At 37.3% G+C, this 22,200-nt stretch overlaps 1 protein-coding gene across 4 annotated transcripts in view; it reads left to right on the top strand.

Annotated features, from left to right (window-relative positions):
* Window positions 1–22,200, top strand: part of CHN1 (chimerin 1) — a 192,883-nt gene that overhangs the window by 71,107 nt on the left and 99,576 nt on the right. For 3 of the 4 annotated variants that reach the window (XM_074363914.1, XM_074363915.1, XM_074363913.1), the window contains 2 exons: window positions 14,112–14,143; window positions 16,203–16,316. In XM_074363914.1, coding sequence (XP_074220015.1) covers window positions 14,112–14,143; window positions 16,203–16,316 — 146 coding nt within the window. Of the gene's footprint in view, window positions 1–11,695; window positions 11,717–14,111; window positions 14,144–16,202; window positions 16,317–22,200 lie in introns of those variants that run through there. The other variant, XM_074363916.1, reaches the window with a different exon arrangement.

The following is a 22,200-nucleotide window of genomic DNA, read 5'->3' as shown; positions in this document are numbered from 1 at the left end:
GTTTCTTAGATCATACACCATTAAAAAGAACTGCTTCATTGTTTAAGAAAATGTTGAAATAGATTTTGTTATTGTGACATCTGGCTTAAAAAAAACATTGAATAACTCTGAAAGTATATAATTGGTCACAAAGAGGACCAAGCAGGGATTTTGGGAGATTATCTTTTAAATGTCCTGTTGCAGTTTAAATATATGTAGATGTACAGTGTGCATGTAGGTATGCATGGAATGAACGTGGTGCTTGGTGAGTATGTGGCGCATTTCATTGCTGCTGTGCCATGATCAAAGATGATGAAATAATTTGACGTGTAGTGAGAACTTAAAAAATGCTATTTAATAAAATATTCCATTTTGCTCCATGCTCTGACCAGACACAACTTTTTAAACTTTTGGCTGAAAGTGAGGTAATGGCAGTAGTTCTGTGAAAAGTTCCAGAGTAACACAGTTATCATTATTGAGAAATATCACATACACATACACACACACACACTAGTCAGTCACCCCTTATCCAGAGGGGATACATTCCACGACCCCCCTTGGATGCCTGAAACCGCGGATAGTACTGAACCCCTATATATATACACTATTTTTTTTCCTATACATAAACATCTTTGAAAAGATTAATTTATAAATTAGGCACAGAATCGCTTCTTGGCCTTTTGGCTAAGATCAAGTATAAATTAGGCACAGTAAAAGATAAACACAATAATTTAAAAACAGAACAGTTAAAACAATATACTTAATAAAAGTTATATAAATGTAGTCTCTCTCTCAAAGTATCTTACTGTACAAATGTAAAACCTTTTTCATCCTAGCTAAGACTTACTGCACACTGGATGCAGTTCATAGTTTGAGGTGAGACAGCAAAACTAGCATGAATTTCTTTCTCCTTCATAATTTCACAGATAGAAGGTTCATTCTTACCATTGACCTTAGCAACCTTGGCTTACAATTTTTTCCTTTATCAAGTTGTGATCTTTCACCTTTTCACTTAAAGGAAGCACTTTACGGCTTCTCTTTGGCAGATCGGAATTGCCAGCATCACTAAAGTAAGGGTGACTTGAACCCAGGCACTTGACGCCACAATTGATCTGATAACCTAGATGGCTACTAAGTGACTCATAGGTATATGTATACATAGAGACAGACATGAGCATAAATTACATAAGTATATGAGATACACGTTATGTATTTAGAGATATCAAAGAAGTTCCATATTTTTAGTTAATTCATACTAATATGATATAACTCAAACCAGTTTGGTATTTGACCATCCTTAAACATGGAGCCTTAAACTGGACACACTTTTTTTTTTCTGGCAGCCAAACAATGGGAATGTAGTTAGAACTCTTAAACTCAGAAAGCCAAACCTCTTCTCTTTGTGACTCATTTTTGGTAATGCAGGGAGCTTGATAGCATTTTTGAACACAGCTCCTCATTATTGTAACAACTGCAGTTGTGTTTTCTAGGTTACATGAGTAAAACAGACTGAGGATGGACCAAAATGTGCCAGACTCAAGACAGTGCTGTTAGTGTAATGAAAAATGTAGAGAAAGTGACACATTTGACATTGTATTCTAATTCTAGCCACAATACCAGGGAGGTGTGTATTTGCTATGTTGTTGCTAGCACATGTCTTTGAAGGTTTCCCATTAGGCCTAGTTATAGAAAATTGACTGTAGTCATTTCTTTCCTTACCTGCCTCACTCTGGTAGATTATATCTACCTATAACTGGCTGTGATGAGTGGTGTGTGTGATAAAGACTGTTAAATGTTTATGTGAATGAGGTATCTTAGTGTAATTTACTTTTCAACACAATGCTTTTATAATATGGTTTGCAGAAGCATGTATATTTGTGTCTCTTGGAGAGGCTCCATTCTTTCTTTGACATGTATTTGTTCATTCAACCAATATTCTAAGTCCTCAGGATTCAAGTCGAATAAAGCAGGATCTCTCTCCTCAAACAGCTACTGTCTCGGTGGGGAATGGAGCAGTAAACCAAGCATTTCAGCAGAATTGTGGCAGTCACCTTGCTACATGTGTGCAGTTCCTGTGGCCGAGTCCTGTAGGAGAGTGACAGATGAGAGCAGAGTGCTAAGCAGGCATCACGGATAAAAACTTCTGTGTTCTAAGCTTTGAAGTTTGGACTTTATCTTGAAAGCTAAAGAAGTGAAAGTGTTTTAAGCTGGAGAAAAACACGATTAGGGTTAGGCTTAGAAAGCACATTGTGGCTGCAGTGTGGAAAATAGACCAGGGAGGAAATGGACATTTTAGAGACGAAAAGAGTGGTGTAAGAAGGGTTTTGATAATCCTAGCGACAAGTGATAAAGAATACAGTAAGAAACTGGTTCTAGATCTTGCCAGGAAGGGCAGGAAAGGAGAATGTGTAAAGCACTGGAATCCACAGGCCTTGGGGACCAATCATCGTGGGATTGAATGAGAAGGGGGTCTCGTAGATGTCGGGGACCAGTCAGCTTCCCCTGCGTGATCTTCTCTCGTGTCATACCTGCTTGGTAAAACCACAATCCTGTTTAAATCCACCTCTCCCCACTCTGTGCATACTCCCAAGGATCTGAATATGGCTGGAGAGAAACCGAGTTCTGACCAGGCTTCACATTAAATATATGAACCTCGAACTAGTGCTCCCCACTAGTCATACTGTGCGTCCCTGAGACATTTCACCCTCTCTTTCCCCTCACACCTCCCAATTCTCAGTTCATAATCTTGCGTCCTACCTTGCTCCCAATTGAACCAGTCAGCAGAGGGCTCCCACAGATGTCCGCCACCGCATCGACTCAACCTTGTTAGCATTTGGGTCCACAGGTTCTGCCTTCTTGCCTGTATCATGGATAATGACCAGCTCTCCACTCCACTAGGTCCATTTCCCCTCATCTGCTCAAGGACGTAGTCCTAGCAATTCCCCTCTCTCCTCCGTCATCAGTGGTTTTTCTTTTTCTATTAAATATTGTCATCAGCCCACAAGCATCCTGTTATTTCTCCCATATTAAAAAATTCTCTTGACCCTACTTTTTCTATCTGCCCTGCCCAATTTCTTTGCTCCCCTTTGTAGAAGACACTTGAAATTGTTGTCTGTACTTGCTGCCTCCGATCCTGCTCCTCTTATTTTCTCTGAAACCCATCCCTGCCCAGCCCGGCTTGTCTCCTTCACTCCAACAGGAGAGCTTAGACAAGGTCACCAGTGACGCACTAAAATCTAGTGGTCGGTTCTTTTCTTGCTTATCGTGTTGGCAGCGCTGGACACAGGTGATGACTTTCCTCATTTCTTTCCAGGATGTTACAGTCTTTTGGGTTTTCTCTTGCCTTTGCAGGGTCCTTTGCTGGTTCTTCTCCTCCCTGGCTGCTTCATGTTGGAGTGCCCCAGGGCTTGGTCCTTGATCCTCATTTCTTCTCTTCCTGTGTTTACTCCTTGATGATCTTTCCAGTTTCAGATTTTAATACAACTCATATTTCCAGTCCAGTCCACTCTCCCCAAATTCCAAACTATAAAAATACTCAGTTGCCTACTCTGCATCCTCCCTCAGATATCTAATGGACATCTCAACTATACCTCATCCCAAACAGAACTGACCTTTGACCCTCCTCTCCAAACCTTCCACGTCTCAGGTAATGACAGTTCTGAATAAAAGATCAAACCAGCCATAACCTTCTCTTAAACCAAAGCCTAATTCAGAGCAAGACCCTAACTCTTCAGTTCTGTGAAGTCTGAAAGAGGTGAGGAAGTTGCAGAAGAAAAGCTAAAGCCAGCAAAGATTTGTTCAAGAGATTTAAGGAAAGAAGCCATCTCCATAACCTAAAAGTGCAAGGTGAAGCAGGAAGTGCTGATGCAGAAGCTGCAACAGGTTCTCCAGAAGATCTAGCTCAGATCATTAATGAAGGTGGCTTCACCAAACAGCATATTTTCAATGTGAATGAAATTGGAATTCATAGCTTTACATTGGAAGATTAGATGCCATCTAGGACTTTGATGGCTAGAGAGGAAAAGTCAGTGTCTGGCTTCAAAGCTCCAAAGGACAGGCTGACTCTCTTGTTAGAGGCTAATGTAGCTGATGACTTTAAATTGAAGCCAGTGCTCATTTACCACTCCCGAAGTCCTAGGGCCCTTAAGAACTATGCTAAATCTAGTCTGCCTGTGCCCTGTAAATGGAAAAGCAAAGTCTGGATGATAGCACAGCTGCTTACCACATGGTTTGCTGAATATTTTAAGCCAACTGTTGAGAGACCTACTACTCGGAGAAGAAGATTCATTTCAGAATATTACTGCTCATTGCCAGTGCACCTGGTCACCCAAGAACTCCGATGGAGATGTGCAATGATATTAATGTTGTTTTTATGCCTGCTAACATAACATCCATTCTGCAGCCCATAGATCAAGGAGGAGTTTTGACTTTCAAGTCTTATTTAAGAAATACATTTCATAAGGCTATAAACTGGCATAGATAGTGATTCTTCTGATGGATCTGAGCAAAGTCAATTGAAAACCTTCTGGAAAGGATTCACTATTTTAGATGCCATGAAGAAAATTTGTGACTCATGGGAAGAAGTCAAAATAACATTAACAGGAGTTTGGAAGAAGTTGATTCCAGCCATCATGGATGACTTTGAGGGGCTCAAGACTTCAGTGGAGGAAGTAACTGCAGATGTGGTGGAAACAGCAAAACTAGAGTTAGAAGTGAAGCCTGAAGGTGTGACTGAATTGTTGCAATCTCATGATAGAACTTTAATGGATGAGGAGTTACTCTTACGAATGAGCAAAGAAAGTGGTTTCTTGAGATAAAATCAGCTCCTGTTGAAGATGCTGTAAAGATTGTTGAAATGACAACCAAGGATTTAGAATATTACATAAACTTAGTTGATAAAGCAGCAGCAGAGTTTGGAGGATTGGCTCCAATTTTGAAAGAAGTTCTACTGTGGGTAAAATGCTATCAAATAGTGTTGTATGCTACAGAGAAATTGTTCACGAAAGAAGGAGTCAGTCCATTGATGAGGCAACCTTCATTGTTGTTTCATTCTAAGAAATTTTCACAGCCACCCCACCCTTCACCAGTCACCACCCTGATCAGTCAGCAGCCATCAGCACTAGGGCAAGACCCTCCACCAGCATAAAGGTTATGACTCACTGAAGGCTCAGAAGACAGTTAGCACTTTTTAGCAATAAAATACTTTAAAATTAAGGTATGTGTACTTTTTTTTTTAGTCATAATGCTATTGCACACTTAATAGACTACAGTGGAGTGTAAATATAACTTACATGCACTGGGAAACCAAAAAATATATGTGACTCACTTTATTGCGATATTCACTTTATTGCAGTGGTCTGGAACGGAACCCACAATGTCTCAGAGGTGTGCCTGTGTAAGCAGGAAATAAACTTCTGTTGTGACTAGTTATTCTATATATTTAGTCGATTTAGTCATAGTCGTCGTAAATTATTCTACTGTCTCAGTTGTGTAACTGAAATAGTTCTTAACTGATCTTCCCCCTCATGGTCTATCCTCATAGAATGTTCCTTTTAAAACATCAGTCAGATAATGTTGCGCTGCTACTCAAAACTGTGCGTGGGCTTCCTGTTTTACTCAGAGTAAAAGCCAAGCCCTTACCGTGGCTCACAAGGCCCTGTGTCATCTCCCAGTCCCCTTCGTGGTTCCCATCTCCTGCTGTCCCCTGCCCCTCCCTCTCTCCCCTGTGCTGCTTGGGCCACACCAGCCTCCTTGTCCCTCAGATACTGCAGCAGTGCCTCTATCAGCCCTTGCACTGGCTCCTCTTCCTGAAATATTCTCTAATACCCACATGGCTAATTTTTCATATCCTTCAGGTCTACTCAAGTTTTCCTTTCTCAGTGAAGGCCCATCCTGACCACTGTACTTAAAATTATATTTCATCACCCCCAGCATTTCCAATCCTTACCTATTCTACTTTGTTTTTAGAACACTCTTCATTTTGTAGCATACTATATGATTTCATTATCAATTACATTTATTTCTCTCTTCCCTTCCTCAAATATAAGCTCCGTGAGGGTAGAGATCTTGGTCTGTTTCATTCATCAGTATTTCCCAGGTGCCTAGAACAGTACTTGACACATAAGTGGGTGCTTAACAAACACTTGTTAAACGAATGGGAGGTGCAAAGCGCTCATTTAACGTTTACTCTGTTTTAGAGGACGTGTTCTCCTAGGTGGGCACATAAGAGTTTGGTACAGGAGTGGGACAGAAGCACTTTAATTGAATCACTACTGATTGCTTCTATGTGCTGACACAGCCTTTAGCTCAACTTTTGATTCTATAAAAATAAAGATTATTATGCTCATATATCTCTTGGGTATTGTGCTGATCCCTTATTTAACACTTAGAATATGCGCCACAGCTGGAAAGCATTTTTTATGAATGTTGAGTAGTATTGAATTATTAAAACCAGCTATTTTAAAATCAGCCTATCCACTCAAAAGCCTGCTTTCACCTTACTTTACTTCTGAGACTTTTTTAGTGTCATCTTTTGCTCTTTTTTTTCTTTTTTATTGAAGTATAGTCAGTTTACAATGTTGTGTCAATTTCTGGTGTACAGCATAATGTTTCAGTCATATGTATACATACATATATTCCTCTTCATATTTTTTTATTATAGAGTACTACGAAATTTTGAATATTGTTCCTTGTGCTATCCAATATGAACTTGTTTTTTTCCACCTTTTACTCTTATTTAAAAATCATTGTTCATAAACTGCTGGGTAGTAGGATGCTTTGATGTCAGAATCTGTGATACCTTGAGGGATGAGTAGATTTGTGAAATTGCAGATCACAGCTACGGTTCCAAAAACAATCCCTTTGTCAGTTAACTGTTAGGTAAACAGATTGATAGTTTTCCACCTCTTTACCCGTACTACCTAGAAGTTACTGGAACCTAAGGTGGGAGAATAGTGGGGAAAGAAGTTTGTTTTTTAAAATTTACCTATTCACCTTTCTAATGTAGTCTGCTAATGAAAAAATAAGTAATATCAAGAAGATGAATAACTGGCTTTCAGTAGGTCAGTAAATAATAATTACAGAGCTTTAAAAAATGTAAATAGTCTTTATTGAATTTTAAAATCTGACAGCAGATAGAAAGCTACCCTACTTGGCAGGCTGTAGGTTAATGGTTTCCTTGGCTAAAGTCTAAAACATCTTTATGCTTAAAACTTCAGTCTCAGTGCTGATCTTGAGTTCCCCTAAAACCAAGTTCTTTATTCTCTTTCTTGTCACCTCTGACCAGTGCTAACTGAACACTAATCAGCTAGAGTCAGCTGACTAAAATTACTGTTGTTAACATTGTTTAATGTCCTAAAATCGCTATTATGGAAATCATCATTAATGTACAAACTCAGGTAGTTTCTCCAGGGCAAGATGAGCTAACAGACCCCTGAGCCATGGGCCACCAGACCAGAGAATTGTAGACCAGAGACATCCTGACTTTTGAAACTGTGATTAAGAAATGTCACAGAAATGTCATGATGGTAATTAACCCCAGCCTCTTTGTTCTTCCCCTGTAAAAAAACAAAACAAACAAAAAAAAAACCCTAACTCAAAGACAAAGTGGGAGTGGATCCCAGACGTGGTTCTCAATCCCTTGCCAAGAGCCCTGCAGTAAATCCTTACTTTGCTGCAAACATCTGCTTGTCAGAGTTTAACTTTGCACCACAGGTACGGGGTCCCTTTCTCCCTTGCTCAGTTATGGTACCAACAGGGGTGTTTTTACAGAATTGAGGAGGAAGGCACATACCTAGAAGTTTTTCTTACTATCAGCAGAGGGTAAAATGTTGAACAATCTTTCTAAGTTCCATAACACTTCTGATTTCATTTTTGTCACCTTTTCCCTCCAAGTCGTTTTCAGCTCTGTAATTCTTTGACAGGTACCCACTTTTCCACTGTGCCAGCACTGCTTTTTCTTGAGGTTTTCAGAAGTTAATTTTTTGAGCTAGTTGAAGTTTAACTATTATCCACATGATATTTTCTGTGGTGTAAAATGCAATGAGAAAAACTTAATTTGTAGGAGGTAGTGGAAAATGTGTGCTTCAGTGGAAAACTACATTGTCTACATGCTGTACGTCCTTCTGGGTGATCTGATTCTAGTCTTTGTCTTTGAGCTGTTTTAAATGAGCTCCTCCACCCCTTCCTCCTCGTCCTTTTCCTTCTCTTCCTTCCTCTCCCCTTCCTCTTCCTTGTCCTTTCCTTCCAGTCCTTCCCTCTCCTTCTCTCCCTGCAACTTAAAAAATAGATCCAAAGCTAGATTTGAATATTGACTGACTTACATGCCTTTAATTCAGAATCTACCACTGTAGGAAGCAAACACCAAATGTGTTTGTTTCTCCCTTATCCCTCTTCTCTGCCTCCAAACAAGTGAGCCATTTTGAAAAACCAGGCAAAACAAAATCTTGACACTTGAAAATAGTTGTGTGGTGGGGGTGTGTGTGTGTGTGTGTGTGTGGGTGTGTGTGTGTGTGTGTGGGTGTGTAGGCTTTATATACATACTCTAGATTGCTCCCTGAAAAATTAGTAATGTTTGGCCAAGATCATATCGTTTCTTAAAATTTCGCATACCTATACCGTAACTTTCAAGAAGCATCCTATAGAATTCCAGGCCAGGTTTAAAGAGCCAGCCTATCTGTACTATTTTTTACAATGTGAACAAGAAGGAGATAATGATTTCTTGTGACTTCTGACAAGGTCAGTACCACTGTTAGGAAGGAGGTACATTGAACATTTTGGCAGTGTTCTAGTTCATTGTTTTTGTAGCATTGCCTTCAGAAGTATATGTTCTTTAAAATTGAATTTGAATTAGAAAAAAAGTGTTTTGGAACTACTATTTTGAGCAATAGCCATGGAACAGGGTTTCCTCAGTAAAATAATCTGAAACATGAAGCTATAACATTGTGGGGGAGGAGGGGAAGGGAATTAACATTTATAATACTTTTATTGTTTATTTTATGGTCTTAAGGTTTCCTTTGGAGAACAAAATACTTCTATATAAAACACGCTCTTTTGTTTCTGTGGAAAATAAAATAAAGAACTAAGACTTTAATTTGAAAGACTGGTTTGGTGAATTTGATTAAAATGTTTTATGTATGAAGAAAATAGGTCATTACTTACAAAACTCTACAATAAATGTTAATTTAATGAATTCCATTGATATTTGAAATATTCTAAAATGACATCTGTTTAGTTATCAAATTCTTATGCTATATGCACTTTATGTCATATTCAGTAATGGTAGAGTAACTTAAAGTTTTCTTTCTTTGGTGGCAGAACATACAACATTTATGCCAACCAAGCTAAAACTTTTTATGAGAACCTTTTATTTTTAGTTAGAATTTTTTGTTCTTCTCATTTCCCATTTTTTCTACCCATGACATACTATCATAAAAAAGTTAACTGTTAAGTATAGAAAATGAGAGAAAGCAAAGCATGTAATTCAGCACAAGTACTAATTTAAAATCATGTTTTACTTAGTCACATTGACTGCAACCAGTTTTATCCTGTAAAAAGTTCCTTGACTATTATTATGAACTTTAAAAACTTAGAAATAAGCATACAAATGTTTGTATACACATAAACCTTATTATTGCATATAACACTTAAATTCCCAGTTTGATCTGTTTGCACATAAACTAATTTGGGATCATTCGTAATCATTATTTATGATTAACTATCATAAATTGTGACTAATCCTTTCATTTGATTATCAGTGTAATGCTGTACTGTCTGTGAGTTTGAAAAGACTGTTCCAGATCACTACTTAAATAATGACGTCTTAAGACATCTGCAAAGCATCTAAATGCTATTGTGGAGAGGGGGACTTCTCTATCCTCTTAAGTTCAGTGTCTGGGGCTTATAAGTTAAACTGACAAAAGAGAGATGAACAGGAGAAAAGATTTGTTTCATGTGCACATGGGGGAGGAGGGGCTTATAGCAGATAAATGAAAACCCCAAAGAGGCAGTTACACACTGGGGCTTATATACCATTTTAACAAATGTTGATAAAGTGTGCAAAAGAGACTAGAAAAGGAAAAAGAGGTTGGAGCTTCTGAGAGGGGTGGGGAGTTGTGGGAGGGTGATTGGGAAATGTATAGTAAATAAGAGTTTTTTAGTGTGCTCCTCTAGCAGACTCAGGTCATCTTGGGAGATAAAAATTGTCTCTGGAGTCATTCTGTTCTCTTTCCCCTTTTTTGGGGGGGAGGAGGACACCGTCACAAAGGGAAGTTATATCTGCCCTGGTTTTAGGCAGAAAGGGGGAGGGCAGATTGCTCCTCCTGTGTTTGCTCTTTCTTAATTGCCTTCAGCTCAAAATAATCCTTATGCTAAAGTGGCATATTCTGGGGTGGCATTTTCTGATCCCCTTCACCATCTAGATAAGAGAAAAAAAGACTTATTTTAAATTTAAGTTTTATTTGACATTTCCATTATAGAAACGTAGAAAAAGATGTCACTGGTGTGTGCATTTATTTTGGACCTACAGCTTATTATAAAAGTTCTGTATTAATCATCAGTGTTACCTTTTTTCTTTTAATTCAAATTTCTTTTGGGTAAAGCAGAATAATTATTGAGCAATATAAGGCCAAAATCAAGTGTGTTATGAAGATTACTTAGGCAATCAGCTGAAGCATATTAGGGACTTAATGGACTTAAATAAATAGTATTTGTCTTAGATTATAACACTATTACAGAACCAAACTTGGGTCCACTCGGCCACCATGTGGTGAAGCCAGTTTACTGATACTGGGTTGTAGTAAAGGAAAGCACAGCATTTATTACACAGCTCAGCAAGGAGAACAGGTGGCTCATGCTAAAAAGAGCCATACTCCCTGATGGCTTTCAGGGAAGGGTTTTTTAAAGGCAACATTTGGGGTGAGGGCTACAGGGTTCATGACTTTCTTCTGATTGGTTGGTGGAGAGGTAACAGGTGGTGTTTCAGGAATCTTAATCATTAACCTCTGGTTCCAATCAGTCTGGAGTCCATCTACTTGCTTGGGATCAGCATGAAGTCACCATCTTCCTGGTGGGGGTCTTAGTTCCTGCAGAACAGCCGTAAGATATGTATCAGGTTCTTCCTTGAGGAGGAACTGGGACTCTGTATTATCATTGAACTGTTGTTTCTTGAGTGCTTTTCCTTTGTTTCTGTATTCCCTCACTTCCATAACTAGTAGCTGCTTGAGTCTGCTCTTTGTAACTCAGGGAAGGCCTAGGAGACTAAAGCCTTTTTCTACAGACAGGAAATGGGGGACATGAAGAGGCTTTTGTGCTCAGGAGGGTCCTGCAGGGCCTGCTCTGTTCCAACACCATTGGACTACCACACCATTTGGGGCCATCAGTCCCTCAGCATTCACTATTACTTATTTGTACTTGTCCAGGATTTTCGTTAGTGAGTAGAATGTGTTCAAGAACTTCACTTTCTTATTTCCTCAGTCACATAGGCCTGATAAAAGTAACCTTCAACCACCTGCAAAGATGTCATGATCTAAGGGAAAGGCCATGAGCTCCTCATCTCAAAATGTTGGGGACCCCATTCTAATATGTCTGAGGCTCCAGTATTATATTGTAGAAAAGTTAATCTTGGTTTCTGTTTTTTAAAGGTGATATTCTTTATTTAAAAATTTATAGATAATACTGAAGTCCCGTTTTTGCCTTTCCTGTGGGGCCCCTCAATTCAGTTATCTCTCAGCTTCAAGAGGTAACTATTTGAATTTGGTATATATTTTTCCAGATCTTTCTCTATGCTATAAATGTGTTGTGGGTGCACATGCTTTTCCTAAATGTCATATTGTATTATTATTCTGTAACTTACATTTGTGTTCAACAGTTTGTCTTCATGTTAGTCCCTGTAGAGCTACATCATTCCTTCGAACCATGTATATTATTTATACTATAAAGCAATTTAGTTATTTCCTTATTGGTGTATATTTATTTCCATTTTAAAAATGACTGTGAACAGTGTTTCTGTGAACATTCTTATCTATGTCTTCATGTGTACCTGTGTCAGTTTTCCTTTCCAGTAAATACCAAGGATTTGCACACTTTTAGTTTGAGTAAATGCTGTAAAACTGTTCTTCTGATTAACATTTTATCATAAAATAGTGGAACCTTAAATTAATTCTTTAAGTGAAGATCTAAACATTGAATCTTCATCTCAAAAGCAAAGATTTGCTTTCAAGCAGATGCGTGACCCTACCCTAATAAACTCTGGACCTAAAAATAGAATAGCTGTCATGTGTAGCTGTAGAGACCAACTGGCATATTTTTAGCACACTGAATTTTATGAGCAGAGAAATTGTGCAACAGGACCAAATCAGGTGGAATTTATTTTGAGATGGTAAATAACCTCACTGCAACCTCAGCAGACAATAGAAGATTCCTTAAGGGTTAAGTATTATTTATATATAATTTTCAGGAAAAGGTAAAATCATGTCTCTCCTACAGGTATGAAGATGAACACATGTTTTAAAATGTATTTACTCATAGGATATGAGGAAACCAGGCCAATGTTAATAATCAGTTCAAAGTAAAAGTCAAAATAGTATATATTTATATGAAGTCAAGGAATGTTGAGATGAATTGCAGTTAGAGACAAGACCTATTTTTCTCCTGGGAAGGGGGTTGGAAAGAAGTCAATTGAACCACTACTATGCAGGAAAAGTTTATATATATATAGATATCGGTTACCTGCATCTTAGAGAGTTCCAGAATAGCTCAATGATTTGGGCTAGATAAGCCATCATCGTATGCTATAAATCATGCATAGTTTTTAACTGAAACAAAATTTTTTTCTACATGATGAATAAATATCTCAAGTTTGCTGAAAACAGTATCAGACCTTGATGCCCAGTGAGTGGGTCATCCAGTCTTGGTCGTCAGGCTCTGTGTAGAGGCCAAGGGAGATCAGAAAGGATAGACTTTGAGTTGCTCTGGGAACTGCCATATTTAACTAATTCAGATGAGTCAGTGTCAGACAGACAAAGTATTTGGGTTTTGATACTGCTGACTGAGAATCCCAGTTTTAGCTTGGGCTCTACCACTTTGTCACCTTAAACAAGTGGTCTAACCTCTCTGATTCTGTTTCTTCATCAGTAAGACAAGACTGATAACACTATCCTATGAGAATGAAGTAGAATAATTCATCTCACTGTGAGGAGTAAATCGTCTTCAAATACAGTTAAGGCATATAACTCAATAATAAATATAGTCCTTGGTGCCACCCAGGTAGCGCCTCAGGAAAGCTTATTCTGTTCCTGTCAGGACCCCATTTAAATGTCATCTCAGAGACCTTTCCTGATGACCTAACTTAAATACCTCGTTAGTCCTCCCTGTTATGTTCCTCACTTGTATTTTCATTACAGCATTTATCATTACTTCCTGGTTTCATGTTTGCTTGATTTCTTTAATTTTTTTTATTGTCTGTCTCTCATCATTAGAATGTAAATATCGAAAGAGTAATGACAGTTTTTGTCTTACTACAGGTAGGACGATACCTACCACATGCTTGCCACTCAGTAGATGTTCCTTGAATGAACAGGGCCAATATTTTAAGTCTACCCAGTAAAATTCCTCAGAATCTATCCTGCTGGGCCTTTCTGTAGCTACGGGGAGCACACCAGCCATGAAAAAGCCTGGGAAGATAAACTGTAGGGAGGAAGAGCTGATGGAAGAACAAAAGGGCAAGATTATGGGAGATGTTAACAGAATGGAGAATATGGTGGAACAGGAAGGGAGGGACTGGGAGAGAAAGCCACAGTCTGTTCTGACACAACTGTGGGCATTAAATTTTTGGATGTTTTATTTTACTCTTGGGATAAAGTGATATAAATATTTTTTCTAGAAGTGAAAGATAATTTAGCTCAACTCTTTTTGCATATACAGTGTTTCATAAATAAGAAAAAGGTATGTGAGTTGAAGTGACCAGTCCAAATGGCATGATCAGTCTGCTGAGAGGACTGGGATTCCAGTCTCTGATTTTTCTAATCCTATTTTTTTTTCCTAATATATGCTTTAGTTTGTCACATGTTCAAAGTGTTGAGTTATGTTTTGAACCTTTCCATTTTGACAGATACTCTTTTTCTCTTTCCCAATAGGTAGAAAACAGACCGAAGTATTATGGAAGAGAGTAAGTATGGATTATCAGAAAACATTTTCTAGATTGGAGTATGTAAAAGAGACAGGTAAATGGATGTTTTTTAGTAAAAATAAAAGGAAGAGGAAGGAGGTTTTCGAGTTTGAATGAGTTAAATTATTTTTCTGATTACAAATGTAATTGTCACAACTGATGAAAATATAGAAAATAGAGTCAGGTATCGAGAAGAAAATAGCATGGGAAAATGTGCATGCAGTAATGTTAAAATAAAGATGTAAGTCATATAAGTAAGTAAGTAATTCTAGATGTATATAAAGAAAAGTATATATTTCTATGTATGTTTATATTAAGCATGTAGATACATACGCACATGTATATGCATACAGTAGGGTATAGGTGGTTTATTCTATAGTTATAATTTATTTTCTAAATTTTCTGTTAATAAATTCATGCTGCCTAGAAATAACTTATGTTAACAGTTTGAAGTATTATCTTCTGAAGATCTATCTTATTAGTGGTTTTTACAAAATTGACATATTATACATATAATTTTGTAGCCTGGTTTTTCCATTTACTATTAATAATAAGCATTTTTCTATTTTATGAAAAATACTATAATTTTTAAAAGCCATAATTCTTCTGATTATTTAAAAAAAAAAGAGAACTTTAGCCCTTTGGGGAAAAGAATAAAAATCACCTATAATCCCATTTTTCCCCAAATAAAATAATTTTTTTTCATGGCTTAAGACCATATCAGATAAACAGTAATGTATGTAGCAAATATTTTTAAATTATCTAAATTCTGTTTAAATTTTCAAAACTCTTGTGAATAGAACATAACACTTAGGAGCTAGACGGAGCCACTGGTGTTCTTTGTGATTGTACCATGATTTAGCATTTCTCTGCTTTCAGCATATAGGTTGATTTTAAACTGTAATGTTAAAAGTAACACAGTAAGAAATATTTTAGTGCATATTTTCTGGGGTGGAAATTTTGGGTCAACTGGTATCATTAGTTTTGAGAGTCTTTAAATAACCACTATCAAGTTTTGTTCCAAAATTTGTTTCTTTGAATGACATTTTCTTTTAAATTAAGTGGGTTTTTAAAAAACAAGTAGAAAATAAAAACAAGCAGATATTAGATTTTACTAATTTTATTAATTGATGTTATTAAGCTTAAAATAATATACCAATATGCTGATCTAATCATCAGGTTTAGGTTGCCATCTTCTTGCTCCAGCAGAATCAGAGTGGAACTGGTTCTGAAAGATTGAGGAATTTACAGAGATAAGAAACTCCAGGAGCGTGTCGTCAAACCTTGTTGTTCTAATTGTCATGATAGCACAAACTGCTTCAAGACTTAAATTGAGGAAAATCGAAACTTTCCCATGAGAAAAACTCCAAAAACTTGCCACATGAACCCTCTTCTATTTTTCAGTGTTTTTTTTTTTTTTTGTCAGAATGTTATAGGTGAATCTACCATGTCTGTATAAGGAGTGTGTTATTCATGTTTATTCTTCTTCCTCCTTTTTTCTCTGTTAATCAAAAATAAGGTTTTAGCAGGGAGTGAAAGCAAGTATTACCGTTGTTTGCTTTTGGCTTGAGTACCCACTGACGCAGATTATGCACATTATTGGGCAGTCATGCCAATTAAGGGCAACCCAGGGCCCTGGAAAATTGCCAGCATACACTCTGAGCCAGAATTTTGGAGCAGTGCCACTAGTGTGAAGAAAGGAAGTGGGACACATTTCTGTGTATTTTTTAGCATGTCCATATGGTCACGCAGCTACATGAGAAGGGAATCATCCTCTTGAGAGAGGTGGTTGATCTTCCATGGACGGATGTGAATTTTGATTCCGTGATTGTTAAATGGATTGGAGAGCTGCTGCTTTGGTCCTGTTCTTGTCACCACAGAGAAGCTGGCCAGGGGCCAGGCCCAGAGAAACACAAGCATAGTTAAACCCACTGCTCCCCTTCGATTATATGGCAGTACTTTGTCTAAAAAACAACAGAAGAAGGTGGGGGGTTGTTTTACCTTGTTTTATTGAAAAAGATGGAAAGCATGCAGTTTCTGAATTGACTTTGTTTCTTAGGTTTCACGGCATGATCTCCCGAGAAGCTGCAGACCAGCTCCTGAGTGTAGCTGAGGGGAGCTACCTCATTCGGGAGAGCCAGCGTCAGCCAGGAACCTACACTTTGGCTTTAAGGTTGGTCTTGGACCTGTAATTAGAACTGTGCTTCCTTTAAAACCCTCTTAATAGAGGGCTTTAAATTTTAAAAGCATCCAGCATGTAATTGAATTGGTTCTTGTTTTCTTGGGACCTAATTACCATTTTAATAGCTTTGAGAGTCTTAAAAAATTCCTCATGAATGGTAGCACTCAGTTATTAAGAATTGAAAAACTTTTAAAGCATTTTTATTGTAGCTGCTTTCTTCTGTTTATCTTACCGGATTTCTCCCATCTGTCCTGCTGTTTCAGCTCCCATCTATTTCTTGAATAAGGGAAGGAACTAAGAGAAAAGATCTTTGTAACGTGTAAAATTGAAGCTGATGGTTGGCTTTTGGTTGAAGCAGTTTTCTGGGGAACTCTTGGCTCTATCCTATTAACTGAACTTTGCCTAGCATTTTGGCTATTCTTAGCTTACAGAACAGTGGCCAGAAACAAGTATTTCCATTAACCCTGCAATAATAACAGAACAATAATACAATAGCATGCTTATCCATTGGGCTTACCTCCTGCCAGGCCTCTAACCTCATTTAATCTTCACAACAAGTCTAGGATGTATATACAGTTACTGTCTCTACTTTACAGATAAGGAAACTGAGGACCAAGAGGTTGAGTAACTTGGCCAAGGTCATACATTTAATAATTCATGTAGCTGGTATTGGAACCCAGACAGTTTGGCTTCAGAGTCTATGTTCTTAATCATCCTACATTGCTGCCTCTCCAGAGGTTTGGAATGATTATCCACTGTCTTTGTTCATTCCTTTATTTGTTCATTCGTGCACTTATTCATTCATCTATTCTTTGGAAAATATTTAAAAGTAGAAACATTGTAAGAAAGAGGCCAAAGAAATAGAAATAACATTTCTTTTCCTAGCCACAAAGAGAGAATAGGAAAATGCTGTTACTACTTAGGACTCTTAATATGACCGTGTCTAACTCCTTCTCTAGTCACTTGTGCCTAGGTGAGTGAGCAGGGACGGCTCTTACCCCCATCCACCAGATTTAATATTAATCTTTCTGACAAGAAGAATGGTATAATTCAGTATTACTTCACGGTGAATTCTGAATCAACGGCATACCTGAGGAATAGAGTTTGTTAATAGGAGTTTATGGGAATTTACTTTTTATGACAGATTATGAAGTGTAAATCCCCCTTTAATTAACTAATTATATTGTTTTTCAGGTTTAAATTGTGGTATATAGGGGCAAAAATCTGGGCTGGGAATTCAAATACCTATTAACTTTGCCGCTAAATGAACTAGAAGATTGATTTGGAGCCAGTCACAGAAATTCTTGAAGTGACCTTCTGCTTCTTTCTACTCGTAACATTTTCTAATTCTCGGATTCTACAACGCCACTTTTCCAAATAGGTGGTCACCTAAGTGCCTGGGGTAGATAATCCTTGATGTCAAGGCTAGCGGACAAAATAAGGAAGAAGGCGGTATGATGAGAGGGGAGACAGATCTGTAAACACTCTCTTCCTTTCCTCCGAGATCATGTAGTAAGTTACAGAACTGGAATTTGAACTCAATTTCGCCTTATTGCAAAGTTCAGGTACTTTCCATTATACTACATTGCCTCTCATAATGTGCTCATCATGCAGTTTTTATTGAATGACACCAGCAAACGCCCTAGGGCCAAAGATTTAATTTGGAGAAAAGTACCCAAACCTTCCAAGCTCTTCCTCATTCCCACCCTCTCACCCTCTCTCATGCTACTCATAACTTTAAGTTTATAATCACTCACTATCCACTTTGGCTCAGGAAATCCTAGAATTGAATTGAAGAACATAGATGAACGTGAGATTGATGAGAGAGCCTTTAACTTATAGGTCTGGGGTAACATACAGTTTTCCTTTTGTTTTTGAAAATTATTATAAAATTGTCACATGGAAAAGAAATAGCAGTGAGCAAAAGGGGTTGTCCCAGGGGTAGGGAATTTGTGAATTTGCGTTTTGAGTAATGTACATGCAAGGAAAATAACGATTTTCCTTGTTTTTAACTAGATGTGTGGCAGGGAAGTGTTAAACAGAATATAAAATAGAAGCTGTATTAATCTTACCAGGTACTCCCCATTTCAACTAATGATCCTCCCAGTTCACATCAATTTGTTTTGTTTTTGACATAATGCGTGATCCACTGAGGTGGGGGTGCAGTTTGAATTGATAGCTATCAGTGTCCGTTATGCATTTACTGTGTTAAACAAGGGCCCTAAAATTAGGAATAAATCCTTGATCTCAAGTTGCTCCATAGGCACCTCAGCCTCAGTATGCCCCAAACTGAGCTTACCAGCTTTCCTCCCAAGAGTGCTATAGCATCTGTATTCCCTTTAATAGGTGGTGACACTGTTATTTGGCCAGTTCACAAGACTAAAACCAAGACGTCATTTTTCCTTTCTTCTAGTTCTATTTTAAGATGTTTGTAGGCCTGGCCTTACTCATTTAGTGGTCCCCATCTTCCATCATGCCAAACACTGTATCCCATATCAAATAAATATTTTTTACTATTACGTTTGTTTTTTTAGTATAAATTGCTTTTGAAATTAACTTCAGTTTTGTAGTTTTCTTGTTATGTTTTTGTTCATATTTTATATCTTTTCATAGACTGGAAAGCCCAAGGGACTGTGCTTATATTATCTAATGGTTAAAAGAACTTTTTTTCTTGCTCATCTCACAAGCCTAACCCAACAATCTTTTCTTTCTTAAGTATTTCTCAAATTTTCCCCTCCTTTTCAATCATGCTACTTTCTGGACAAGTTCCATAACTAAGAAATCTTCCCGTATCCAGCCTTGCCCTCGCTAATGTATTTTCCACGGAATTGTAAATGATCAGTCTTAGAATCTGAAGCATTGATCAGCAAAGTTGTGATGTTGAGTAGGGCACAAGGTTTCAAAGATTACACCTCCCTTCGTCATCTCCCGTGCACCTGGGGGAGCCTAACCTTCACTGATGATCTTTGTGTATAACGTGAGGTGTTAGTTTGGGGAAGATGTATTGTATGTGTGCTGTCATTGTATTAGTTTTTTGCAGTCAGGAGAGATTTGTACTGCATGATGTGGAAGGTGGTCTGTGGTTTTTATTTCACTTTCCTCTTCCCCATCATCTCCCACATCCCATCTCAGCCTGAATTTCAGGCTGGGTCTGATCTGGCTTTTCTGCCTTTGCTCATATGGACTCCTTGGTTCAGGAAAAAAGATTGTTGCTCAATCAGAGTCTTTTATACAATGAAGCATTAGACAGATGTCCACATGATTGGAGTATGTAGTTGAAGTAAGATGCTCTCCCAGGTAGTAGGTTATATCTCATGAAGTGTTTCGTATGACTTTGGGATTTTTTTATGTGTTGATTTTGACAACATTTGGATTAGCTGTAGTTCAGTGAAATAGCATGGCAAGGATCAGCTGTATGTAACCTAAAATAGTTGAAGAAGTTTGGTTGAAAACATTTTTCTTTATGATTTCCATAGTTTTAGAATTAATTCTTTAAAAAATTTTATGTCATTCTATAATTTTTTTCACTAGAAGAAGAAAGTGGTGAGTTCAGTGTTGTACATGTGGAGTGATAAATGAAAAGGATAGGACTGCGTGTTTTATATTATCCTTTTTATTAAATGTTAAGTATATACAAAAGAATGCTTATAAGAAATAGAAAAATTATTAAATATCACTATACTGTAACTGTAGGTTTATTCGTAATAGATTATTTCTGACTTTTCTAATTTTTTTCCTCTGAACTTCTAACTTCCTGACTTATCTCTGAATTTCAATTTGGACATTTTCTGTTGACCTGTCTTCCAGTCCACTAGTTCTTTATTCTGCTATTTTTGATCGGCTGTAAATTTGTTCATTGAGTTCCTAATTTCATATACTGTGTTATTTAGCTCCAGAATTTTCTTTTCCTTTTTTAATAAGATTCTAATTCTTTGATGAAATTTTCCATCTTTTCCTGCATTTTCTCCATCTTTTCCTATATATTCTTGAACTATAACCTATCAAAAGATTGTTTGCTATAAATAACTATTACAATTACATAAGCACTGTACTATGAATTCTTGGAAATAGTGAAATAAGAAGGTGATAAGACTAGTGGAGAGCTAATGTAAGTGATCATATAAAATGACCTTTTGTATATTGGCATCTGTTTTCTCACTGCCACCACTATACCTGATAAGAGTCATAAGTTCAGTTACAGCCCATTCAAAACTAGTTTTTTCACTATTTTTATCTGAAAATTTTATATTTTTAAAAAATGGAATTGCTGTGAATACAAGAAGGTCTTTACTAACTCAAATTTATAAATAACATTTTGATTCTAATAGCTGTTTACTTTTTCTACCTTGACTAAAACGTGCGAATAGGTGAATCAGTGCTGACCATTAGGGTCTTTTATTCTTCCTCAGCCACCTATTTAATGTGGAGCACACCTGCTTAGACTTCATCCAAGAATTTCATTGGAAATATTAAAAACACCTCTATAGTAAGAGTGCACATTTAACATGGCATCAAGACTAAAATTATGCATTATTTTGACTTATTATTATGCTCCCTGTCAACGCTGGGTCCCTTTGTTATAAAATACCCCTTTTTCTCAGTGGCCTGAACTGCTAAATTTATTTTTACTGAGGAGAAAAATACATAAAAAGTATATATTTTATTAAAACTAGAAAAGAAAGCTTGAAGAAGAAACATTTAGGATACCAATGACATAAACAGGAAATCTTTCTGTGCAAAGTATGTTTTTAAGAGAAGAGGAAGGTCAGAGAGAATAAGAAATTGAGATTTTAAAACATGTATCACAAAACAGTTGCAATTACCCACTCTCAAGTTTGGAACTTTGGAAGTGAAGCTGTAGTATAGGTTTTAGAGTCTGACAAACCTAAGTTCTGATTGACCTTATTATATATATTTAACCTTTCCAAGTTTATTTCCTGTTTGTAAAATAGGGATTATAATCCCATTATTTCTTAAGAGGGTCCTTTTAAAAGCCTGTGATTAGCAGCATTCCACTTTCGAGAATCAAATTCTCTCTCCATTGAGATGCCTTCAGTTGTTAACTATTATCTGATATTCAAACTAAACAAACTCTCCTGGCTTAAACAATAAATTATTTAAGGAGATATCTCATGTAATGAGAAATTCAGAGAAATGCAATAGCATGGATGATGAATATCCCAGCGATGTCATCAAGGACTTGTGATCTTTCTGTTTTATTCATGGCCACTGTCAGTGTCAGCTCCAGTCTAAGGCTGATTTTCCTTGTGATCAAAAGGTGGCTGTTAGGGGCAGTCAGAGTTGCGTGCTTCCCTGTTTATGCCTGTGTAAGAAAAGCGAGGGACTCTCTCCTCTCACGCCATAATGCATCCATTCCTTCAAGTTGATTGGGCCAGTGCGGGTCTCCCTTTCCCACCCACTGGCCAGTAATGATCTGCTGGGAAACGCAGGTACTGATTGCTTGTCTAACCACCACCTGCTCTTGGATCTGGGAGATGAGATCATCTTCCTCTGGAAGATAAGTCTTTGGGACCAAGACAAAAACCTGGTTTTCTTTTCCTGTTTGAAAAGAAGGAAGAAGGTTGGCATGAGGAAGGAAAATGGATACCATTTACACAGCATAGCACAGGAGGTATTCATTAAAGTCGTTTCTTTTTTCGATAGTGAGGATCAGTTTATGGTGCACTTCTTCAGATCTTTAGTCCTAATAAGTTCTTATTAAACATCAACATTTTCTTAATATAGTAATCCAGTTTCAGTAAATAGTAAGAAAATCTGGTATGAGTTCCAAAGAAAGATTTAGACAAGGCCAGGCACCAAAGTTATGTCAATTCTGTTTTGATGATGTTCTTGTCAAAGATATTTTCAAAGCTTG

The sequence above is a fragment of the Camelus bactrianus genome, chromosome 5, assembly GCF_048773025.1.
Source record: "Camelus bactrianus isolate YW-2024 breed Bactrian camel chromosome 5, ASM4877302v1, whole genome shotgun sequence".
Taxonomy (NCBI): Eukaryota; Metazoa; Chordata; class Mammalia; order Artiodactyla; family Camelidae; genus Camelus; species Camelus bactrianus.
The sequence above is the reverse complement of the archived record's forward strand: the minus strand, read 5'-3'. Positions and strand labels throughout refer to the sequence as shown.